The following is an 18,330-nucleotide window of genomic DNA, read 5'->3' as shown; positions in this document are numbered from 1 at the left end:
AGACATTCAGCTCTGTAACAGGTCATTTCAACCCTACAAGTCTGTGCCACCCAATTTATACCCAATTATCCTACACCCTGGTATATTTTTATTGAAGGGTGGGAAAAAACTGAAGCCCCTGAGGAAAACCAGACACGGGGAGAACATACAAACTCCTTACAGACAGCGCAAGATTCGAACCACGGTCCAGTTGTGATTGTTGGCGCTGTAAAAGCATTTTACTACCGCTACGCCAGCTGAGTGCCCTTTGAACCAATATTTCTAACAACAATGGTCTTTGGAGACACATGGGAGTCTGCAGACGCTAGACTCTGCTGGAGAAACTCAGCGGGTTAAACAGCATCAATAGGAGACAGAGAGTTGATATTTTGGGTCAGGACCATTCGTCAAGACTTTGAGGTCCTCAGCAGAAAGCAGCGTGTGGAAATGCTGGTCGCAGGATGAAGTCGGGAGGATCCTGTGTTGTGACCCAGGGATTGGTGTGACTGCAGTGAAAGTTACACAAGTGACCACCAGGTTCAGAACAGCTGCTTCTCCACCATTATCAGACTCCTAAGTAATAAACTCAATTAGGAACACAGCTGGACACAGCCAAGAAAGACTCAGCCACCACAATGAAAGTCATTAATAACCATTTTTATTCAAATTCAGCGCGCGCCTTTTTAAGGGCAGAATGAGCTCAGTCACCTCGTGTATTGTGACATCATAATCGCTGCCCCAGGCACCCACTGGGCGGGCGGGAGTCTTGAGGCAGGGAGAAATCCTTGACAGCGCCATCTTCCCATGGCTGCCCCACCTCATGGCATTACACGCGGGGCCGGTTCGCCACGACAGAGTGCGCCGCCACAGACTCTTACTTTTCTACTTGATTGTTTTTTTCCTCAATGTATTTCACAGTTTGTTTACATTTCTTTATTTCTTTGCATGTATACATTGTATACAGTTTTTTTTTTGCACTACCAATAAGTGGTAATTCTGTCATGGCCACAGGAAAAGGAATCTCTAGGTTGTATGTGATGTCATGTATTTACTCTGACAATAAATCTGGAAACAGAATCTGACATCCGCTGGATAGCAAAGCTTCCTCAACACCATGGCCAGAGGCGGAAAGAGTGAGAAAAATGAGGTATTGCTTCCCTCTAGTGGGAACCTTGGAACATCGCACAAAATCACTGCCCAGCATTCATTCCCTCAGACCATGATAAGGTTGGTAAATAGCTGGAGCAATATCATTCTTCCTCCTGGGCAATGTTCCCCCTAATTTTTAGCAGTCAATGTTTGGAAAAATCTTAAGTATGCAAGTTTTTTTTTTCCTGTGACAAAAGTATTGTTTCAAGAAAATAAAACAGTATAGGCATTTTTAATACAGTTAGCTCAGAGATTATTTGTGCGCTGGTTGCAAAAGGTGTGTGTGAACGTGCACAGCTTAGAGGAGACAATACTCTTATTTCAGAGAAGGCTCACACAGGTGAAATCTATGTTCAAACTTCAATCAAAGGTTCAAAGTTTAACAAATATGGGAGCCATACATGAAACACAATAGAGAAAACCTACCGGGGACATCTACCACCTAAAATGACAGAAGGAGAAGGAAATGAAAAGAATTGACTCAGTGGAACTTCTTGTTTATTTTTATTGAGTGACAACATTGTTTGACGGGTTTAATGTATCTTAGATTCTGAACTTTAAATGAATGGGAGGGGAGGTAGGGAGGGTGGGATGGGAAGAGGGAGGGGGGGAGAAAACGACACTGTATATATTTGAAAAGAAAAATGTATGCACCTTGATCAATGTGGTTTATAGTGTGAAAAATTTTAAAAATTTTAAAAAAGGTTCAAAGTTTAAAGGTAAACAAAAAAATCTACAGATGCTGGGGTCTAGTGCAGCATACAAAACTGCTGGAGAAAATTCAGCCAATCATGCAGTTTCCACAGGAAGTAAAAGGCAGTTGATGTTTCAGGCCCGAGCACTTGTCAGCCCTAGGAGTGCTGAAAATCAGGCAGATGACTGAATAAAATATGGGGGTTGGGGGGTTTAAGGGGGGGGGAAAACAGGCTAGAAGGTATTGCAGATGGATAGAAGGTGGGTACATATGGGAAATCACACTTCAGGGATTTTTACGAGGTCTAAAGGCTGTGTACGGCCCCTCACCCCAAGTCAAAAGCCCGCTGCGCAGCTCAGACGGCAAAGTCCTCCTCAGCGACAAGATATCCATCCTCAACTGATGGTCAGAACACTTCCAATCTCTTTTCAGTGCCAACCGCTCAGTCCAAGATTCCGCCCTGCTCCAGCTCCCTCAACACCCCTAAGGCTAGAGCTGGATGAGGTCCTCACCCGGGAAGAGACATATAAGGCAATTGAACATCTGAAAAGTGGCAAAGCAGCAGGTATGGATGGAATCCCCCCAGAGGTCTGGAAGGCTGGTGGCAAAACTCTGCATGCCAAACTGCATGAGTTTTTCAAGCTTTGCTGGGACCAAGGAAAACTGCCTCAGGACCTTCGTGATGCCATCATCATCACCCTGTACAAAAACAAAGGCGAGAAATCAGACTGCTCAAACTACAGGGGAATCACGCTGCTCTCCATTCCAGGCAAAATCTTCGCTAGGATTCTCCTAAATAGAATAATACCTAGTGTCGCCGAAAATGTTCTCCCAGAATCACAGTGCGGCTTTCTGACATGGTCTTTGCCCTCAGACAGCTCCAAGAAAAGTGCAGAGAACAAAACAAAGGACTCTACATCACCTTTGTTGACCTCACCAAAGCCTTCGACACCGTGAGCAGGAAAGGGTTTTGGCAAATACTAGAGCGCCTCGGATGCCCCCCAAAGTTCCTCAACATGGTTATCCAACTGCACGAAAACCAACAAGGTCGAGTCAGATACAGCAATGAGCTCTCTGAACCCTTCTCCATTAACAATAGCGTGAAGCAAGGCTGCGTTCTCGCACCAACCCACTTTACTATCTTCTTCAGCATGATGCTGAACCAAGCCATGAAAGACCTCAACAATGAAGACGCTGTTTACATCCGGTACCGCACAGATGGCAGTCACTTCAATCTGAGGCGCCTGCAAGCTCACACCAAGACACAAGAGCAACTTGTCCGTGAACTACTCTTTGCAGACGATGCCGCTTTAGTTGCCCATTCAGAGCCAGCTATTCAGCGCTTGACGTCCTGTTTTGCAGAAACTGCCAAAATGTTTCGCCTGGAAGTCAGCCTGAAGAAAACTGAGGTCCTCCATCAGCCAGCTCCCCACCATGACTACCAGCCCCCCCACATCTCCATCGGGCACACAAAAGTCAAAACGGTCAACCAGTTTACCTATCTCGGCTGCACCATTTCATCAGATGCAAGGATCGACAACGAGATAGACAACAGACTCGCCAAGGCAAATAGAGCCTTTGGAAGACTACACAAAAGAGTCTGGAAAAACAACCAACTGAAAAACCTTACAAAGATAAGCATATACAGAGCCGTTGTCATACCCACACTCCTGTTTGGCTCCGAATCATGAGTCCTCTACTGGCATCACCTACGGCTCCTAGAACGCTTCCACCAGTGTTGTCTCCACTCCATCCTCAACATTCATTGGAGTGACTTCATCCCTAACATCGAAGTACTCGAGATGGCAGAGGCCGACAGCATCGAATCCATGCTGTTGAAGATCCAACTGTGCTGGGTAGGTCACGTCTCCAGAATGGAGGGCCATCGCCTTCCCAAGATCGTGTTATATGGTGAGCTCTCCACTGGCCATCGTGTCAGAGGTGCACCAAAGAAGAGGTACAAGGACTGCCTAAAGAAAGCTCTTGGTGCCTGCGACATTGACCACCACCAGTGGGCTGATGTCACCTCAAACCGTGCATCTTGGCGCCTCACAGTTTGGCAGGCAGCAATCTCCTTTGAAGAAGACTGCAGAGCCCACCTCACTGACAAAAAACAGGAGGAAAAACCCAACCAACCAATTTTCCCCTGCAACCGTGTCTGCCTGTCCCGCATCGGACTTGTCAGCCACAAACGAGCCTGCAGCTGACGTGGATATTTACCCCTCTATAAATCTTTGTCCGCGAAGCCAAGCCAAAGAACATATGGGAAGGCAGGAGAAAGAAGTTGAGATGGTGGGGAAAGTAGATGACTAAGAAGGGTAGTTCTCATGGGGGAGGAAGGGAAGGGAGGGGGAGCTGGAGGAAAGGAGACAGAGGAATTAGGAAAACAGAGAGACTGGGAGAGGGGGTTAATAAAAATTGGAGAAGATGCAGCAAAATCTAAGATTTCCTAGTGGCCAACCACTTCACTTCCACATCCTATTGCCCACCGACATGTCTATCCATGACCTCAGGTAATGCCAAGAGGAGGCCACCCGCAACACCGCAACTTCGGCAGCCTCCAACCAGATGGCATCACTATTGGCTTCTCCAAATTCCAAGAGTCAAATCAAGTCAAGTTTATTGTCATCTGATTGTACAAGTAGAACCTGACAAAATAGTGTTCTCCGCAAATCACAGACACAGAACCAGACATAACACGCGCGCACGCCCGCACGCCCTCGCGCGCACGCCCTCACATTCACACTCACACACACTCACACACACTCACACACACTCACACACACTCACACACACTCACACACACCCTCCCCAGTTGTTCTCTCCACCCCCCACCCCCACCCCTTGTGATGGATGGACAGGAAGGGCTTCAATATGGACCAAATGCAGACACGGACAAGCCCAGAATGCCAATGAATGGTAATAATGAGTTGGACTGAAGTGCCTGTTCCATGCTATGGAACTCTCTTTTACCAACACATCGGATCCAAAGTTTGGACGATGATCAGTCAGACAGAGGAAGAACTGAGGGTGTCGGAGCTGTGGCTTCGCATCCTCTGCCTTTGAGAAAGTAATTATGAAAGATGAAGGAGTCCGCAGAGAAACAAATCTTCATTTCTGGTTTTAAATGCACGAGTCCCTAATTTTTAAACAGCACCCTAGGCCTCCCATAAGTGGGACTGTCTTCTCCACATCCAACCCATCATTATCCCACAGACTCTCTTTCCAAATGAATAGAAGTCCCACCTCCTTAACATTTCCTCACCAGTTATATTCAACATGCCCAGTCCTGCTGGTTGTGACTCTGTGCTCTCTCAAACACTACTTTTTCCCTTAAAGTAAACTTTTTTCATTATAAGAAATAGATTGGGGCGGACAGGTTGGCTTAGCGGTTAGCGCAAAGCCTTTATAGAGCCAGCGATCAGCACTGGGGTTCATATCCCACGCTGTCTGAAAAGAGTTTGTATGTTTACCCCATGACTGCATGGGTTTTCCCTGGGGGTTCCGGTTTTCTCCCACCATTCAAAATGAAAATTGGGTGGCATGGACTCATGGGCTGAAATACTGTAGCCTGTTACCATGTTGTATGTCTAAATTTTAAAATCTAATACAAAGTAAAGCGATGGAAAGATATGTTCTTAGTGTCCCGTATACATCCACTTCCACCACTGTCACAGTGTGACTCACTGGGTCAGTTATTTCGGGTTTTCCCCACCTGTCTCAACCCCTCAATGCCTGGTGATAGAAGGACCTTAGACAGTGGTCCTTGTTACACTAACCAGGGACTGTGCAGGCACCACAAAAGGACTGCCTACACTCTTATATCGCCATGTTTTTCTTGCATTATGGGAATGGTGAATATTTATGAAAAAACCTATCGTTTGTTTTTATTATCTTTTTAAATTCAGTCTATACCATTTTTGTTTTTCATGAAATATCTGTTCATCTGCAGAAAGTCAGAATTTCAGTGCATGTGTACCTTGTACAATGTGTATGACAATAAACCCATTATCGTAATCATTCTTCATGAAGCCCTCGCGGTGGCTCATACTCCTGTGCTGGTCGGCAGCATTCCCTCACCACATCTCCCTCCCCACCATCCAGACAACTGATTATCTTCCTTCCCCGGTTCATCAGGAGTTGAGACAGCCTGTAACTGTGGGACTTAGTCAATCAATGCAAACTCTTTGCAGTATGCAGTAATATTCGCCCCACATACTTCCTTCATTCATGAGATATCAATCATACTTTAAAACTGTATATATTATACACAAAATAACACAACAACACTAGCTGCTGAAGTCTCATTTTTCAAACATGTTGTTTCTTGGACAATTCATTAAATATTAAATATAAGCAGATTACACATGGTAAGACCTTGGCAACAATTTTAATCTGTTAATCCGTAAAATATACATCTTGTCCTACTACGTTCTCACAATGAGCATTTTACATTCACATTCTGGATGAAAATAGCAACAAATAATCCAACAACTCAGCAGCAAGACACAAATTAGATAAAACCATTGACTTACTGTGTACTTCTCAAGCGGATAAAAGATTTGTCTATCCTAAAAGAAATAGAAAATATTTAAGGCACTGAGATTTTGATCATCATTCTCTAATATTTAATGCATAAAATATTACTTTAACAATCTGGTGTTATTTGCATACATGTTTAATTTGATGAATGGCTAAATGACCTTTAACAGGAGGATCAGTTTAAAATCGAAATAAAATCACATCCTACAGATGGATTTCCAAGATCAAGACGTACTGAAGAATCCATTGCTTTAGTCTGAAATTCCACAAAATCCATTTCTGAAATAAACTCCAGCATTTAACTGTCTAACACTGGGAGAAGTCATTTCAGGGAGCATCTTCCCCTGGACAGTCTGAGTGTAGGTCCTAGCTCAAAGCTAAGCTTGGCAGTACTGGAATACACATACCTGTGGATTCTGGGGCACCAGTGATGAATGTTGCAAGTGAATTGTGAATTCTGATGTTTCTGAAAATATTTAATGCTCCATATTGACCATCTAGTTTGTGAGATTATTGAGAACCATCATAGAATTAGAGAGAGCTTGTCAAACTGATTGAAATGGAGGCATTAATCCACCTTTTGGCACTGAGGATAGATTACAGGGCTGGCTGCACCTCACACACAAAACTCCCCTCTTGCTCCCTCTCTTGTTGCACCTCTCAATCACATTTTTGATCCCCTGACATGATAACTCACCAGGGAAGCAGAAATGGTGCAGAGGCTCCAGCAGACATCTTGAGCAGACAAAGAATTGTTGGAGGAACTCCGTAGGTCCGACAGCATGCAAGGGGTAGAAATAGTTAGTCAATGTTTCTGATTAGGATCATTCATCGAGATCATGAGAGAAGAGGTAAAGTGATACATATATATATATATATATATATATATATATATATATATATATATAAAGTGGGAAAAACTGGGGGAAGGGCCCAGGGAGGCAGAGGGAAAGCCAATTTGGAAGAGGGGTGGATAAAGAAAAACCAGAGAGAGAGAGAGAGAGAGAGAGAGAGAGAGAGAGAGAGAGAGAAGAAGTCCAGGAGTAGGTATGAAAGAGATGGGAACAGTGCAATCAGATGGGGATGGGGGCTACCTGAAATTAGAAAATTCAGTGTTCATGCCTCTAGGTCTAATGCTGTCCAGGAGGAACATGATGTGTTGTCCCCAGGTTTACATTTACCCTCACCCTGATAATGGATGAGGTAGAGGACAGACATGACACTGCAGGAATGGTTGCGGGAATTGGCCAATCTGTGTTTGGTCTCACTCTCCATGATGTTTCCTGTTCAGAAACATAATTTGGTGTTTAAATTGATGGAATTAATTTTAAAATTCTATAAAGCCCATCCTCACACTCTTCAACAATTGTGAAACTCAAAAGTCTGCAGACTGCAGGGGGCAACCTCTGTACCTGCAGGAGTGTAAGGGGACAGGACATCACCTGGCTGGCTATCAATCAGTCGGCCTGAATGGATCAAGCCCCACCTGGTCGGGTGTCAATCACCCTCCGGGATATAAGCCTGCGCTGGCCTCCCGAAGTCTCACTCAGAGTTACTGCAGCTACAGCCAGCCTGGCTCTTTGGAAGTCTTTGTGGATTAAAGCCTGTTATACAGTCTTTACCTTTTGTGTGTCTGATTCTGGCTAACAGCACACCACACAGACACTGTGCTTGTAGTAAAAATACACATAAATGCCGGAAGAATTCCTTGAAAAATGTCTCAGACTCTAAACATCAGTAATATATCTTTACCTTCTATGATGTTTTGAGACCTGGTGAGTTCCTTCAGCATCTGTGTTTTATTTTGCTCTTCCACAAATGTACATTGAGAGTGCAAATGGGCAGAATCAACTCAAACCCTCATCCACTCACTTCATTACAGACCGTCCTGTCCCAGGTGGTGACAAGATCCAACAGGGAAAATCCGGTATCACCACCTGACATTCAATGGCATCACCACCACTGATTTCACTATTGTCAGTATGCTGAGGGTTTATTGTTGACCAGAAGCAATACACATAACGTAACTACAACAGCAGATCAGTTTTATGAACCTTGCCATGAGTAACTCACCTCCTGACTCCCTGACTCCCCCATTTTCAAGATCAAGTCAGGAGCGTAGGGAATCACTCTCCACTTGTCTGGATGAGGGCATTCAAGCAGCTCAACACCATAAGACAAGAGAGCCCTGTCATTCAACCACGAGCTGATCCATTCTCTCACGAGCTGATCCATTCTCCCACTCAGCCCCACTGCCTGGCCTTCTCCCCACAACCTTTGATCCCCTGACTAATCAAGGACCTATCAATATCTGCCTTAAATACAACTCAATGACCTGGCCTCCACATCTGCCTGTGGCAACAAATTTCCACAGATTCACCATCCTCTGGCTAAAGAAATTCTTCTGCATCTAAGTGGAAGCCCTTCAAACAAGAATTTGTGAAGTTGTGCCCTTTTGTCACCATCAAGACACAGAGCCCACTTTTGAACCAAAAGGGTGCCGATATGAAGCGTTTACAGTCCATCTCTCTCCATGGGTGCTCCTTGACCTCGGAGACCCTCCTGCCTCTCTTTGCTAGTCAAGACCCTAACATCTGCCCTTTTTGTGTCTCTGGGGTTCAATGCTGAATTCTACATAAGATCCACATCAAGTTGAGGCCTAAAGGATTCGTTCATAGAGCAATTCCTGTGAACAGTCCAATGGAAACATGGGCATTGAATTGCCAAGTGAGCAGTTTCATCTTCACCAACAAGAGACTAAATTCCAGATATGTTCAGTTACTGGAGTTTCAATTTCAAAGCCAATTTGGTCATGTCACCTGATCTGCTGTCGAAGGCTCTGGATAACCAAACCAGTAACTTAGCCACAACAACAGCACACTTCCAACAGGAAAGTGTATTGGAATATATTTGGGAGATAAATTGGTAAAATTAGAGTAGGTTACATACATACACGCACTTTAAAACAGATCTTATTTGAAATACTGAAGAATTCATATTCAATGATTTTACAGAAACTATGGAGAATGCTATGCACATTTCACAAGTAGGTGCTAATTGAAATGATGTCATGAAAGAATAGACCATTGTCTTGGACTGGAGTCAGGTCGGCTGTGTTGAACATTTTTACGAGACTTCTGACCTTTCTGCAAGTGCTCACTCAAAGGTTAATGAGAAGAGAGGAGCAGAAGAGAGAGAGAGAGAGAGAGAGAGAGAGAGAGAGAGAGAGAGAGAGAGAGAGAGAGAGAGAGAGAGAGAGAGAGAGAGAGAGAGAGGGGTTATCATCTGGAGAACCCTGATGGGACAAGTTTCATCAGCGAGACATTGAGGAGACTAATGTTGGTACCTCAGTTGTGGAAATCCTGGAACAACAAATCTAAATCTTCAAAGAACCTTCCTGAGTGGTAAACATTTACCTTTCGAGCACCAAAGCCTAGTGAACTTTATACATGTTAAATTCTGTGCACTGTATAAGAATTACCTGCAACCAGTGAACTTGGAAGAATGAGAAGTGAGATTGAACTATGAACCAAAGAACTTTGTGGATGTTGTCTATTTAGACTTGAGTAAAGCTTTTGACAAAGCTCCCCACAGGAGGTTAGGAAAAAAGGTGGAGGCATTAGGTATAAATAAGGAGGTAGTGAAATGGATTCAGCAATGGTTGGATGGGAGGTGTCAGAGAGTTCTGGTAGAAAATTGTTTGTCAAATTGGAGGCCGGTGACTAGTGGAGTTCCTCAGGGATCGGTCCTGGGTCCACTATTGTTTGTTATATATATTAACGATCTGGAAGTAGGGGTGGTAAATTGGATAAGTAAGTTTTCAGATGATACAAAGATTGGTGGTATTGTGAACTGTGAGGAAGATTACCGTAGCTTAAAATGAGATCTAGGAAAGCTAGAGGAGTGGGCTGAAAAATGGCTGATGGAATTTAATATGGATAAGTGTGAAGTGTTGCATTTTGGAAAGGCAAATCTAAATAGGTCATATACACTGAATGGTAGACAACTGAGGAGTGCAGAGCAACAAAGGGATTTAGGAGTTATGGTAAATAGTACCCTCAAAGTTGATACTCAGGTAGATAGAGTGGTGAAGAAGGCATTTGGAATGTTGGCCTTCATAAATCGGAGTACTGAATTCAAGAGTTGGGATGTTATGATGAAATTGTACAAAGCATTGGTGAGGCCAAGTTTGGAATACTGTGTGAAGTTTTGGTCACCGAATTATAGGAAGGATATAAACAAAATAGAGAGAGTGCAGAGAATGTTGACAGGATGTCAGGGTTTGAGTTACAGAGAAAGGTTGAGCAGCCAGGGGCTTTTTTCTCTGGAGCATAGAAGATTGATGGGGGATTTGATGGAGGTGTTCAAGATTTTAAAAGGGACAGAGAGAGTCAACGTGGATAGGCTTTTTCAATTAAGAGTGGGGGATATTCAAACCAGAGGCCATGGTTTGAGATTGCAGGGGGAAAATTATAAGGGGAACATGAGGGGAAATTTCTTCACACAAAGGGTGGTTGGGATGTGGAATAAGCTTCCGGCAGAGGTGGTTGAAGCAAGGATGTTATTTACATTTAAGGAAAGACTGGATAATTACATGGAGGGGAGAGGATTGGAGGGGTATGGACCAAGTGCTGATCAGTGGGACTAGGAGGGTGGGGATTTGTTCCGGCATGGACTAGTAGGGCCAAGGCCACACTCTGTGCTGTGTATGGTTATATGCAACTCAACCTGAAACTAAGGGAAAGGCAGGCAGAAGACCACTTCATCAGAATTCCCAATGAAATTGTTGCTGTGAATTGAATCGCCTATGTGTTGGATTAGCATCAAATGGGCAGGATTGCAGTCCTTGATATTGGACTTAGTTATAAAGAGATACATAGCGAAGCAGGCCCTGAAGTTCACTATCCATCAAACACTCATTTACATTGATCCCAATTTACTCTTCCCACATTCACACTGACTCACCTTAAACTCTACCATTCAAGGGGAAATTTACAGTGGCCCATTGACTGCCACACAGAGGTCTTTGGGATGTGGGAGAAAGTAGAGCACCTAGGGAGAACACAGAACTCCCATGTAGAGAGCATTGGAAACCAGGATTGGTCATGGGTTGGTGGAGCTGTGGGGCTGCTCCACTGTGTTGTACCTCATGATGTACCCTAATGGCATATATGGTGCAACCAACTAGTTTATCGGTGTAGTAGTCACCAAAGGTTCAACTAGGAGACCAGATCTCACTCAGCATCAGTATGAGAAACTTCCCTTTGGTTTCCAGTTTCAGTGTCCAATTTCATGGCCAGCATTAACAGAGACATCTCCAGAGGCAATAGCAGCCAGTGGAACAAGCATTCCCATCAATGCTATTGAATCAATTAAAACCAAAGAAGAAAGCAGAATGGTTCATCTTTATACATAGTGTCACATGAAATGTTAAATGCCAAGGCCACACTCGATATTAGAACCACATCAAGGCAGCCAACATCACAAAAGACCCCATTGCCCTTTCACGCTATTAAACGTTTTTTTAAAATTTAGACATATAGCACAGTAACAGGCCATTTCGGCCCACATGTCCATACCGCCCAATTTACACCAATTGACCTACAATCCCTGGAACATTTTGAAAGATGGGAGGAAACAGCAGCCCTCGGAAAACCCATGCAGACAACACAGACAGGATGAGATTCGAACCCCAAGCCCGATCATTGGTGCTTTAAATGTGTTGTCCTAACTCCAATGCCAACCCTCTCCCTCCCCCACTCAGTAGTCTCTACCTGATTCCAGCACGTTCCTCCAGCACTTGGTGTGTTGCTCCATTTTTGAAACATATGTTGTCCCTCTTGCTTAACTCCACCACCCACATCTTCTGTCCCATCATCTCTTGGCCCCTCCCAGCTTCTTTCCCCCATTACATACTTAATATTACTCCCTTCCCTTTAGCCTTGAAGGGTCCAGACAGAAATGTTGACTGACCATTTCCACTCATGGACACGGTCTAACCTGCTGAGTTCCTCTGGCAATCCCTTTTCTATGCAAGACTCCAGCAGCTGCAGCTTTTCTGTTTCTCTATGAGTTTTTGATTTTGCTAATCCTGGTTGCAAGCTCACAGACCAAAAAGCATTTGTAAATCAGAAAATCTCCTCACCACCTGCGCTGGACACCACCAGAATTAATTCTCGCTTTAGGGCAAGGTCAGGACCAGCTCGAAGCTTCTCATGGAGGTAATTACAACTCATCAAAAGGGCAAGTGCAAACCACTTGACAGATGAAGGTCAAACGAGTCCCTTCGGGGTTCAGTGGAAAAAGCCAAGCTCTTAATCAATCCCAGAACAACAGAAATCAGAGGTGTTTTTCATTATCTCGAACTGAGTAATGACCCAATTTACTGTTATCTTCATATGAGGACCTTGGTAGAACCTGCATTTTAACAAAATACAAACATGGCTTCTGGGAATATGTTATAAATGAACAAACTGAGTTTAGAAGCTAATTAAAGTGTCTACAATTAGATGAGTGACATTGAGTGTAAACGAACAGTTCCTTGACTTCAACCACTGAATTGTTATGTGATAGATCACGGATGCATAGTATATTCAAGAAGAAAGCAGAGTTGCTCATCTTTTGTTTTACAAAGCATTGGATGAAGTAGTGAATCATGAATTATTACTGACAGAGATACTGTTTACAATTCCCCACCTTCTTAAGGGGCTGGTAGGGATGGGCAGCAAATGGTGTAAAGCATGAAAGTCTGCATCACTGTGGAGGAACTCAGCCATTGTTGGTATATAACCAACAGTTCAGTTGAGCCCTTCCTAAGGTATGAGTAAAAAGCAAGGAGAGGCTGAGTAAAAGAAAGAGCAGGGGAAGGAGTGTTGACAAAAAGATAAAGATGATAATTGGATATGGAGAGGAGGCCAGGAGAGAGGAAAGGGAAAGGAGAAAGGGGGAAAAGGGAAGAGAAAAAGAGACAGAGCTACAGGAAAGGAGACATAGGGAAAGATGGGGATGGGGGGGGGGGAGAGATGCTAATGGACACCAGAGAAGTCGATGTTAATGCCATATGTGATGCTGTTCTTTCAATTTGTGGGTGATCTCAGTCTCTGGTAGTGCATGAGATGTCGGGCAGTTAATTGAAATGGGTGGCCATTGGGAGATCCAGGCTATTGCGGTGGACGGAGCCAAGGTGCTCAAAAAAGTGATATCCCAGTCTGTATCCAGTCTCTCCAATGCAGAGGAGACCACAATGGGAGAACTGGGTGCAGTTGATGGCCCCTGCAGATTCACAAGTGATGATTCTGTTGCTTCACTTGGAAGGACTGTCAATAAATGCTGGCCTCACTTTGGAGAATTTCATTAGGATGAACTCAGTGAGAATGTTTTCATGAGTTGGGGAAGATGAAAGCCAGAGGGCATTGTTGTTGATGAATCACCAGGATCTCAGATATTGCAATGACTAACGGGTAGGGAGAAGGGGGTCATTGTCAGGTTGCCACCCTGTGACCGGGTGGTCTCTCACAGCTTGGACCTTTGGTGATTAAAGTATAAATGAGGACTTGGGGAAAGGAGGAGCAGTGCCATACTTTCCCAGCTGCACCCAGTGGAATCCGAAGAACCTAAACGGGGGCGACTCCACCTGCAGAAACTCCTTCACATCGTGCAACATCTGCATACAATGCTCACCAGTCTATCAATCTGAATACTGATTGCAAAATACAACTGACACACCCTGTACACATATGTTTTATCAAGCTTTAGGCCTGGGCATATGATGTGGCCACTGATGTGCAAGGGTGCATAAATCAGCGTATGCCTCACGCCTGCTATTGCAGGTGTCACTTGTCCACACATCAGAAAGCACAGAAAACCCTGGCCTGGTGTCGCAGCAACTGTCCACAAACCACTGCCACTGTCAAGTTAAGAGCTCCTGTCAAAAGAATCGGGAATTCACAATTCATGACAATGTCACGTATGACACAATTACTCCCATAACTCTTGCTTTTTGATGAAAATGTAAATTTATAATTTTATAATTTACAATTTTTATAATTATAATTTAGACATACAGCATGGTAACAGGTCCTTCAGACCCATGAGCCCGTACCACCCATGTGATCAATCAACCTACCAATCACATACGCCTTTGGAATGTGGGAGGAAACCCATACCAACCCAGAGAGATCGTGCAAACTTCTCACAGACAGCAGTGGATGGTTGGGTTAGTAATTTTGCAGATGATATAAAGATGAGTGGATCTGTAGTCAGTGTAGGGGGATGTAGGCAGAGGAAATGCAGATGGAGTTTAATCCGGACAAATGTGAGGTATCGCACTTTGGGGGGTCAAATATATGGGAAAAAGTATAGTTAGTTGCAGGACTTAAAATGCATTGTCAAACGGAGAACTGGGTGGTAAAGAAGTCAGATCGTGTACTTGCCTTCACTGGGTGAGTAAGGAAGTCATGTTGCAGCTCAAAAAACTTGTGGTGAGCCACACGTGGAGTATTGTGCGCATTTCTGGTCACCCCATTACAGGAAGGATGTGGAGGTACTGGAAATGGGAAAGAAGAGATTTACCAGGATGTTGTCTAGATTTGAGGATTTGAGCGGAGGGAAGAGTTTGGACAAATTTGAGTTGTTCTCTCTTGAGCGTCAGAGGCTGAGTGAAGACCTGACAGTTGTATCAAATTTGGAGAGATATAGATAGGGTGGACAGTCAGAATCTTTTCTTCCCCAGGGTAAAAATGTCAAATACGAGAGGGCTTGCATTTAAAGTGAAGGGGGAAAGTTTAAAGGAGATATGTGGAGCAAGATTTTATTTTATACCGAAAGTGAAGGGTGCCAGGGATACTCCATGATATGGTGGATGAGGCTCTGATAGCTTGGGGGGGGTGGTTAGAGCATTGGTCTTGTAAACCAGGGGTTGTGAGTTCATTCCTTGCTTGGGGCTCATTTCTAAATGTGGTATTACATGACAATAATGGAAACCTTTACCTTCAGGGAATAGAGGAATATGGATCATGCAAGCAACAGGGATTTAGTTCAAAAATTTTGTTCAAAAATTAATTCCAGTGGAAATGTACAAGCCAGCACAATTTATATTTACTCGAAATCAAATAATCTTCCATGACAAAAACGTCAAGTGGGAAAGATGTCGTTCTTCAGTTTTGAAAAGTTTGAGATCTGGGTTTGTTGTGAGGACCACCGAGACTAATGTGGCAAAACGTGAAACTGGGAGGAAAGCAGTGAGGATTCTGTTTTGCAAGTCCTTGTGGACTCGGGCTGAAGAGCCTGTTCCTGTACTATTCCATGTATCTCTCTTGAAACCGGTAACGTCCCCCATAATGTCCCCTACACAGGCTTTAAGGCACAGCAGAATTGCTCGACCCTAAAACCACAAGGTTTGCCTGGGTCAGACACGTGTGACCACAGTGAGAGTTCCTTTAGCTTATGGAGAGCAGTGTTTGACCGCCAGTCTAATTTTATCAGTGATGTTGGTGCTATGGTGATGTGACTAGAACCTCAGCAGTTAACAGGCCAGCTCTTAAAGCAGTAAACATTCAGTAGCCTTTGCCTGAAGCATTATTATCAATGTTAACACTGCAAGTAGAAGAACTCTGTACAAACACAATCAGTCCAGACACAATGCATCAAGGGGTTTTGGGAGATAATTTTGAAATGGAGGAACAGCCACAATAATGTACTTTGACGGCAATGTCAAATGGCCTAATCCCATTTATTTTTTCTGTTCCCACAACAGTGATGTCTTCTAAACTCTTCTTTGTTTGCAATATTAGCAAGCTCTTGAAACTGAAGGGTTCTCCTGGGATCCTGTCAGTAACACGCATTCAAACACATCACATAGATTGGTTTCTTGTTCAAAAATTAATTCCAGTGGAAATGTACAAGCCAGCACAATTTATATTTACTTGAATTCAAATAATCTTCCATGACAAAAACAACAAGTGGGAAAGATGTCGTTCTTCAGTTTTGAAAAGTTTGAGATCTGGGTTTATTGTGAGGACCACCGAGACTAATGTGGCAAAACATGAAACTGGGAGGAAAGCAGTGATGATTCTGTTTTGCAAGTCCATGTGGACGAGTGAGATCCGATGACTCCATGAATGGTTGTAAAATAGACTGATTATTTCTAAGATTGTTAAATACTTTTGCCTACCCTGAGGACAGGGGGTAGTAGACTCCTCATTTTACACTCAACTTGTTTTGATTTTGTTTGAGAGAGTTAGATGTCTAGCACAACATAGAACAGAGATGAGAGGGGATTGAATCAGTGTAGTTTGTTGCTACAGATGGCTATGGAGGCCAGGTCATTGGGTAGATTCAAAGTGGAGGTTGATAAGTTCTTAATAAGTGAGGGTGTCAGAGGTGTGGGGAGAAGCAGGAGAATGTGGTTAAGAGGACAAATCAGTATGATTTAAATGGCAGTACAGACTCGATGGGCCCAATGCCTAATTCTGGTCCTGCATCTTATAGCCTTATGGCAATGTGTGCTCCACCCTCTCAGCTGAGACAGGTCAGGTTGACACAGAGGCTTTTGATGAGTCCCTACGTTTCATCTGGACGTATATGTCCAGTCAAATGATAATAAACTTGAAAGTAGCACTGAGGTGAAAGATCAGCTGCCTTATGAATGATTCACCATCCTCTGGCTGAAGAAATATCTCCTCATCTCTGTTCTAAAGGGACATCCTTTTATTCTGAGACGGTGGCCTCTGGTCCTAGATTCCCACTACTGGAAACATCTTCTCCTCATCCACTCTGCCCAGCCTTTCACTATTCAGTATGTTTCAAATGGATTTGGGACCTTGCTAATGCCTACCTTAGAAAGATTCCAAAACATGAGGAACCCACCACAGGGAGCAACAGGGAGCCCAATGTCCTGTGATGTAGAACTCACAGTATAAGTGTGACCCATCTTGTATGAAGACGTTCCCATTGGAAATAATACAACAGAGTCGGTGAAGGCCACAATATTCATGGGCATCTTCTGACTGGTCAACCTAACTTCAACACTCTAAGGTATACCTGTGCTTTTAAAAAGAAGAAAGGAGTAAAAAAATTATCAAAGCAGATCAATGGCACAGTGCCTGAAAAAATATTTATATATTCATGCAGTTCGAGTTATTAACTATTCCTTCAGACTGAAGAACAGTCGAAAGGCATTGTACAACCTATTATCCAGGTCAGGTATTGGCCTAATGAAGTATCATGGCCTCTTCTTATTCCTCATTGATAACCTACTTGAGTCATGGAGTCACATACAGCAGGCCCTTCAGATTAGCATCCATGCTGACTAAGGTGACATTCGGGGCTAGTCCTGCATTTATAAATCAAAACCCTTCCTGTCTCGATATTTTGTGAACATTGTACTTGTAGCTGATTCTAGAGCTTCCTCCCTTCAGCCACGTTGGCAAACTCAACTCAAGCACCACTTTAGGTAATCCCTAGTGGGATTAGTGGGGATTGGTTAAGGTGCTACGTGGGTGGAAAGAAAAAGTTTTAAACCCACTGTTTTAATCGTACCTAACTGACTCGTTATGTGCACAGTTTCACAACTCCAAAGGAAATGAGCCAATGACAATTTTTCTCAAGCAAAATATTTCAGTAACAATTGGGTCTAGAGCAGTGATTCTCAACCTTCCCTTTCCACTCACATCCCATCTTAAGCAATCCCTTACTAATCACAGAGCACCGATGGAATAGGGATTACTTAAAGTGGGATGTGAGTGGAAAGCAAAAGGTTGAGAACCACTGTTGTAAACGGAGGTGTGGAGTAGGCTCAGCAGAATTATGCTCAATCTGTCTGAAGAGGAAATTAATTGTGGACTTCATTCAATCTCTTCCTCCTCCCCAAACCATGACGTGTGGTGTTGATGTTTTGGAGTTACAGGGAGGGTGGAGAGGACAGTGGTGCAGTTGCTGGTGCCTCTCCACATCTCTGGGCCATAGGT

The 18,330-nt window shown here is 43.8% G+C and overlaps 1 protein-coding gene across 18 annotated transcripts in view; it reads right to left on the bottom strand.

Moving 5' to 3' along the window:
- rap1gapa (RAP1 GTPase activating protein a) overlaps nucleotides 1-18,330 on the bottom strand; it is a 343,293-nt gene that overhangs the window by 220,911 nt on the left and 104,052 nt on the right. For 16 of the 18 annotated variants that reach the window (XM_069918270.1, XM_069918269.1, XM_069918287.1 and 13 more), the window contains one exon: nucleotides 6,358-6,393. In XM_069918270.1, the coding sequence (XP_069774371.1) occupies nucleotides 6,358-6,393 (36 nt within the window). Of the gene's footprint in view, nucleotides 1-6,357; nucleotides 6,394-8,116; nucleotides 8,180-18,330 lie in introns of those variants that run through there. The other 2 variants (XM_069918285.1, XM_069918289.1) reach the window with 2 other exon arrangements.

The sequence above is a fragment of the Narcine bancroftii genome, chromosome 2 (genome assembly GCF_036971445.1).
Source record: "Narcine bancroftii isolate sNarBan1 chromosome 2, sNarBan1.hap1, whole genome shotgun sequence".
NCBI lineage: Eukaryota > Metazoa > Chordata > Chondrichthyes > Torpediniformes > Narcinidae > Narcine > Narcine bancroftii.
This window is presented reverse-complemented; position numbering and strand designations above follow the sequence as displayed.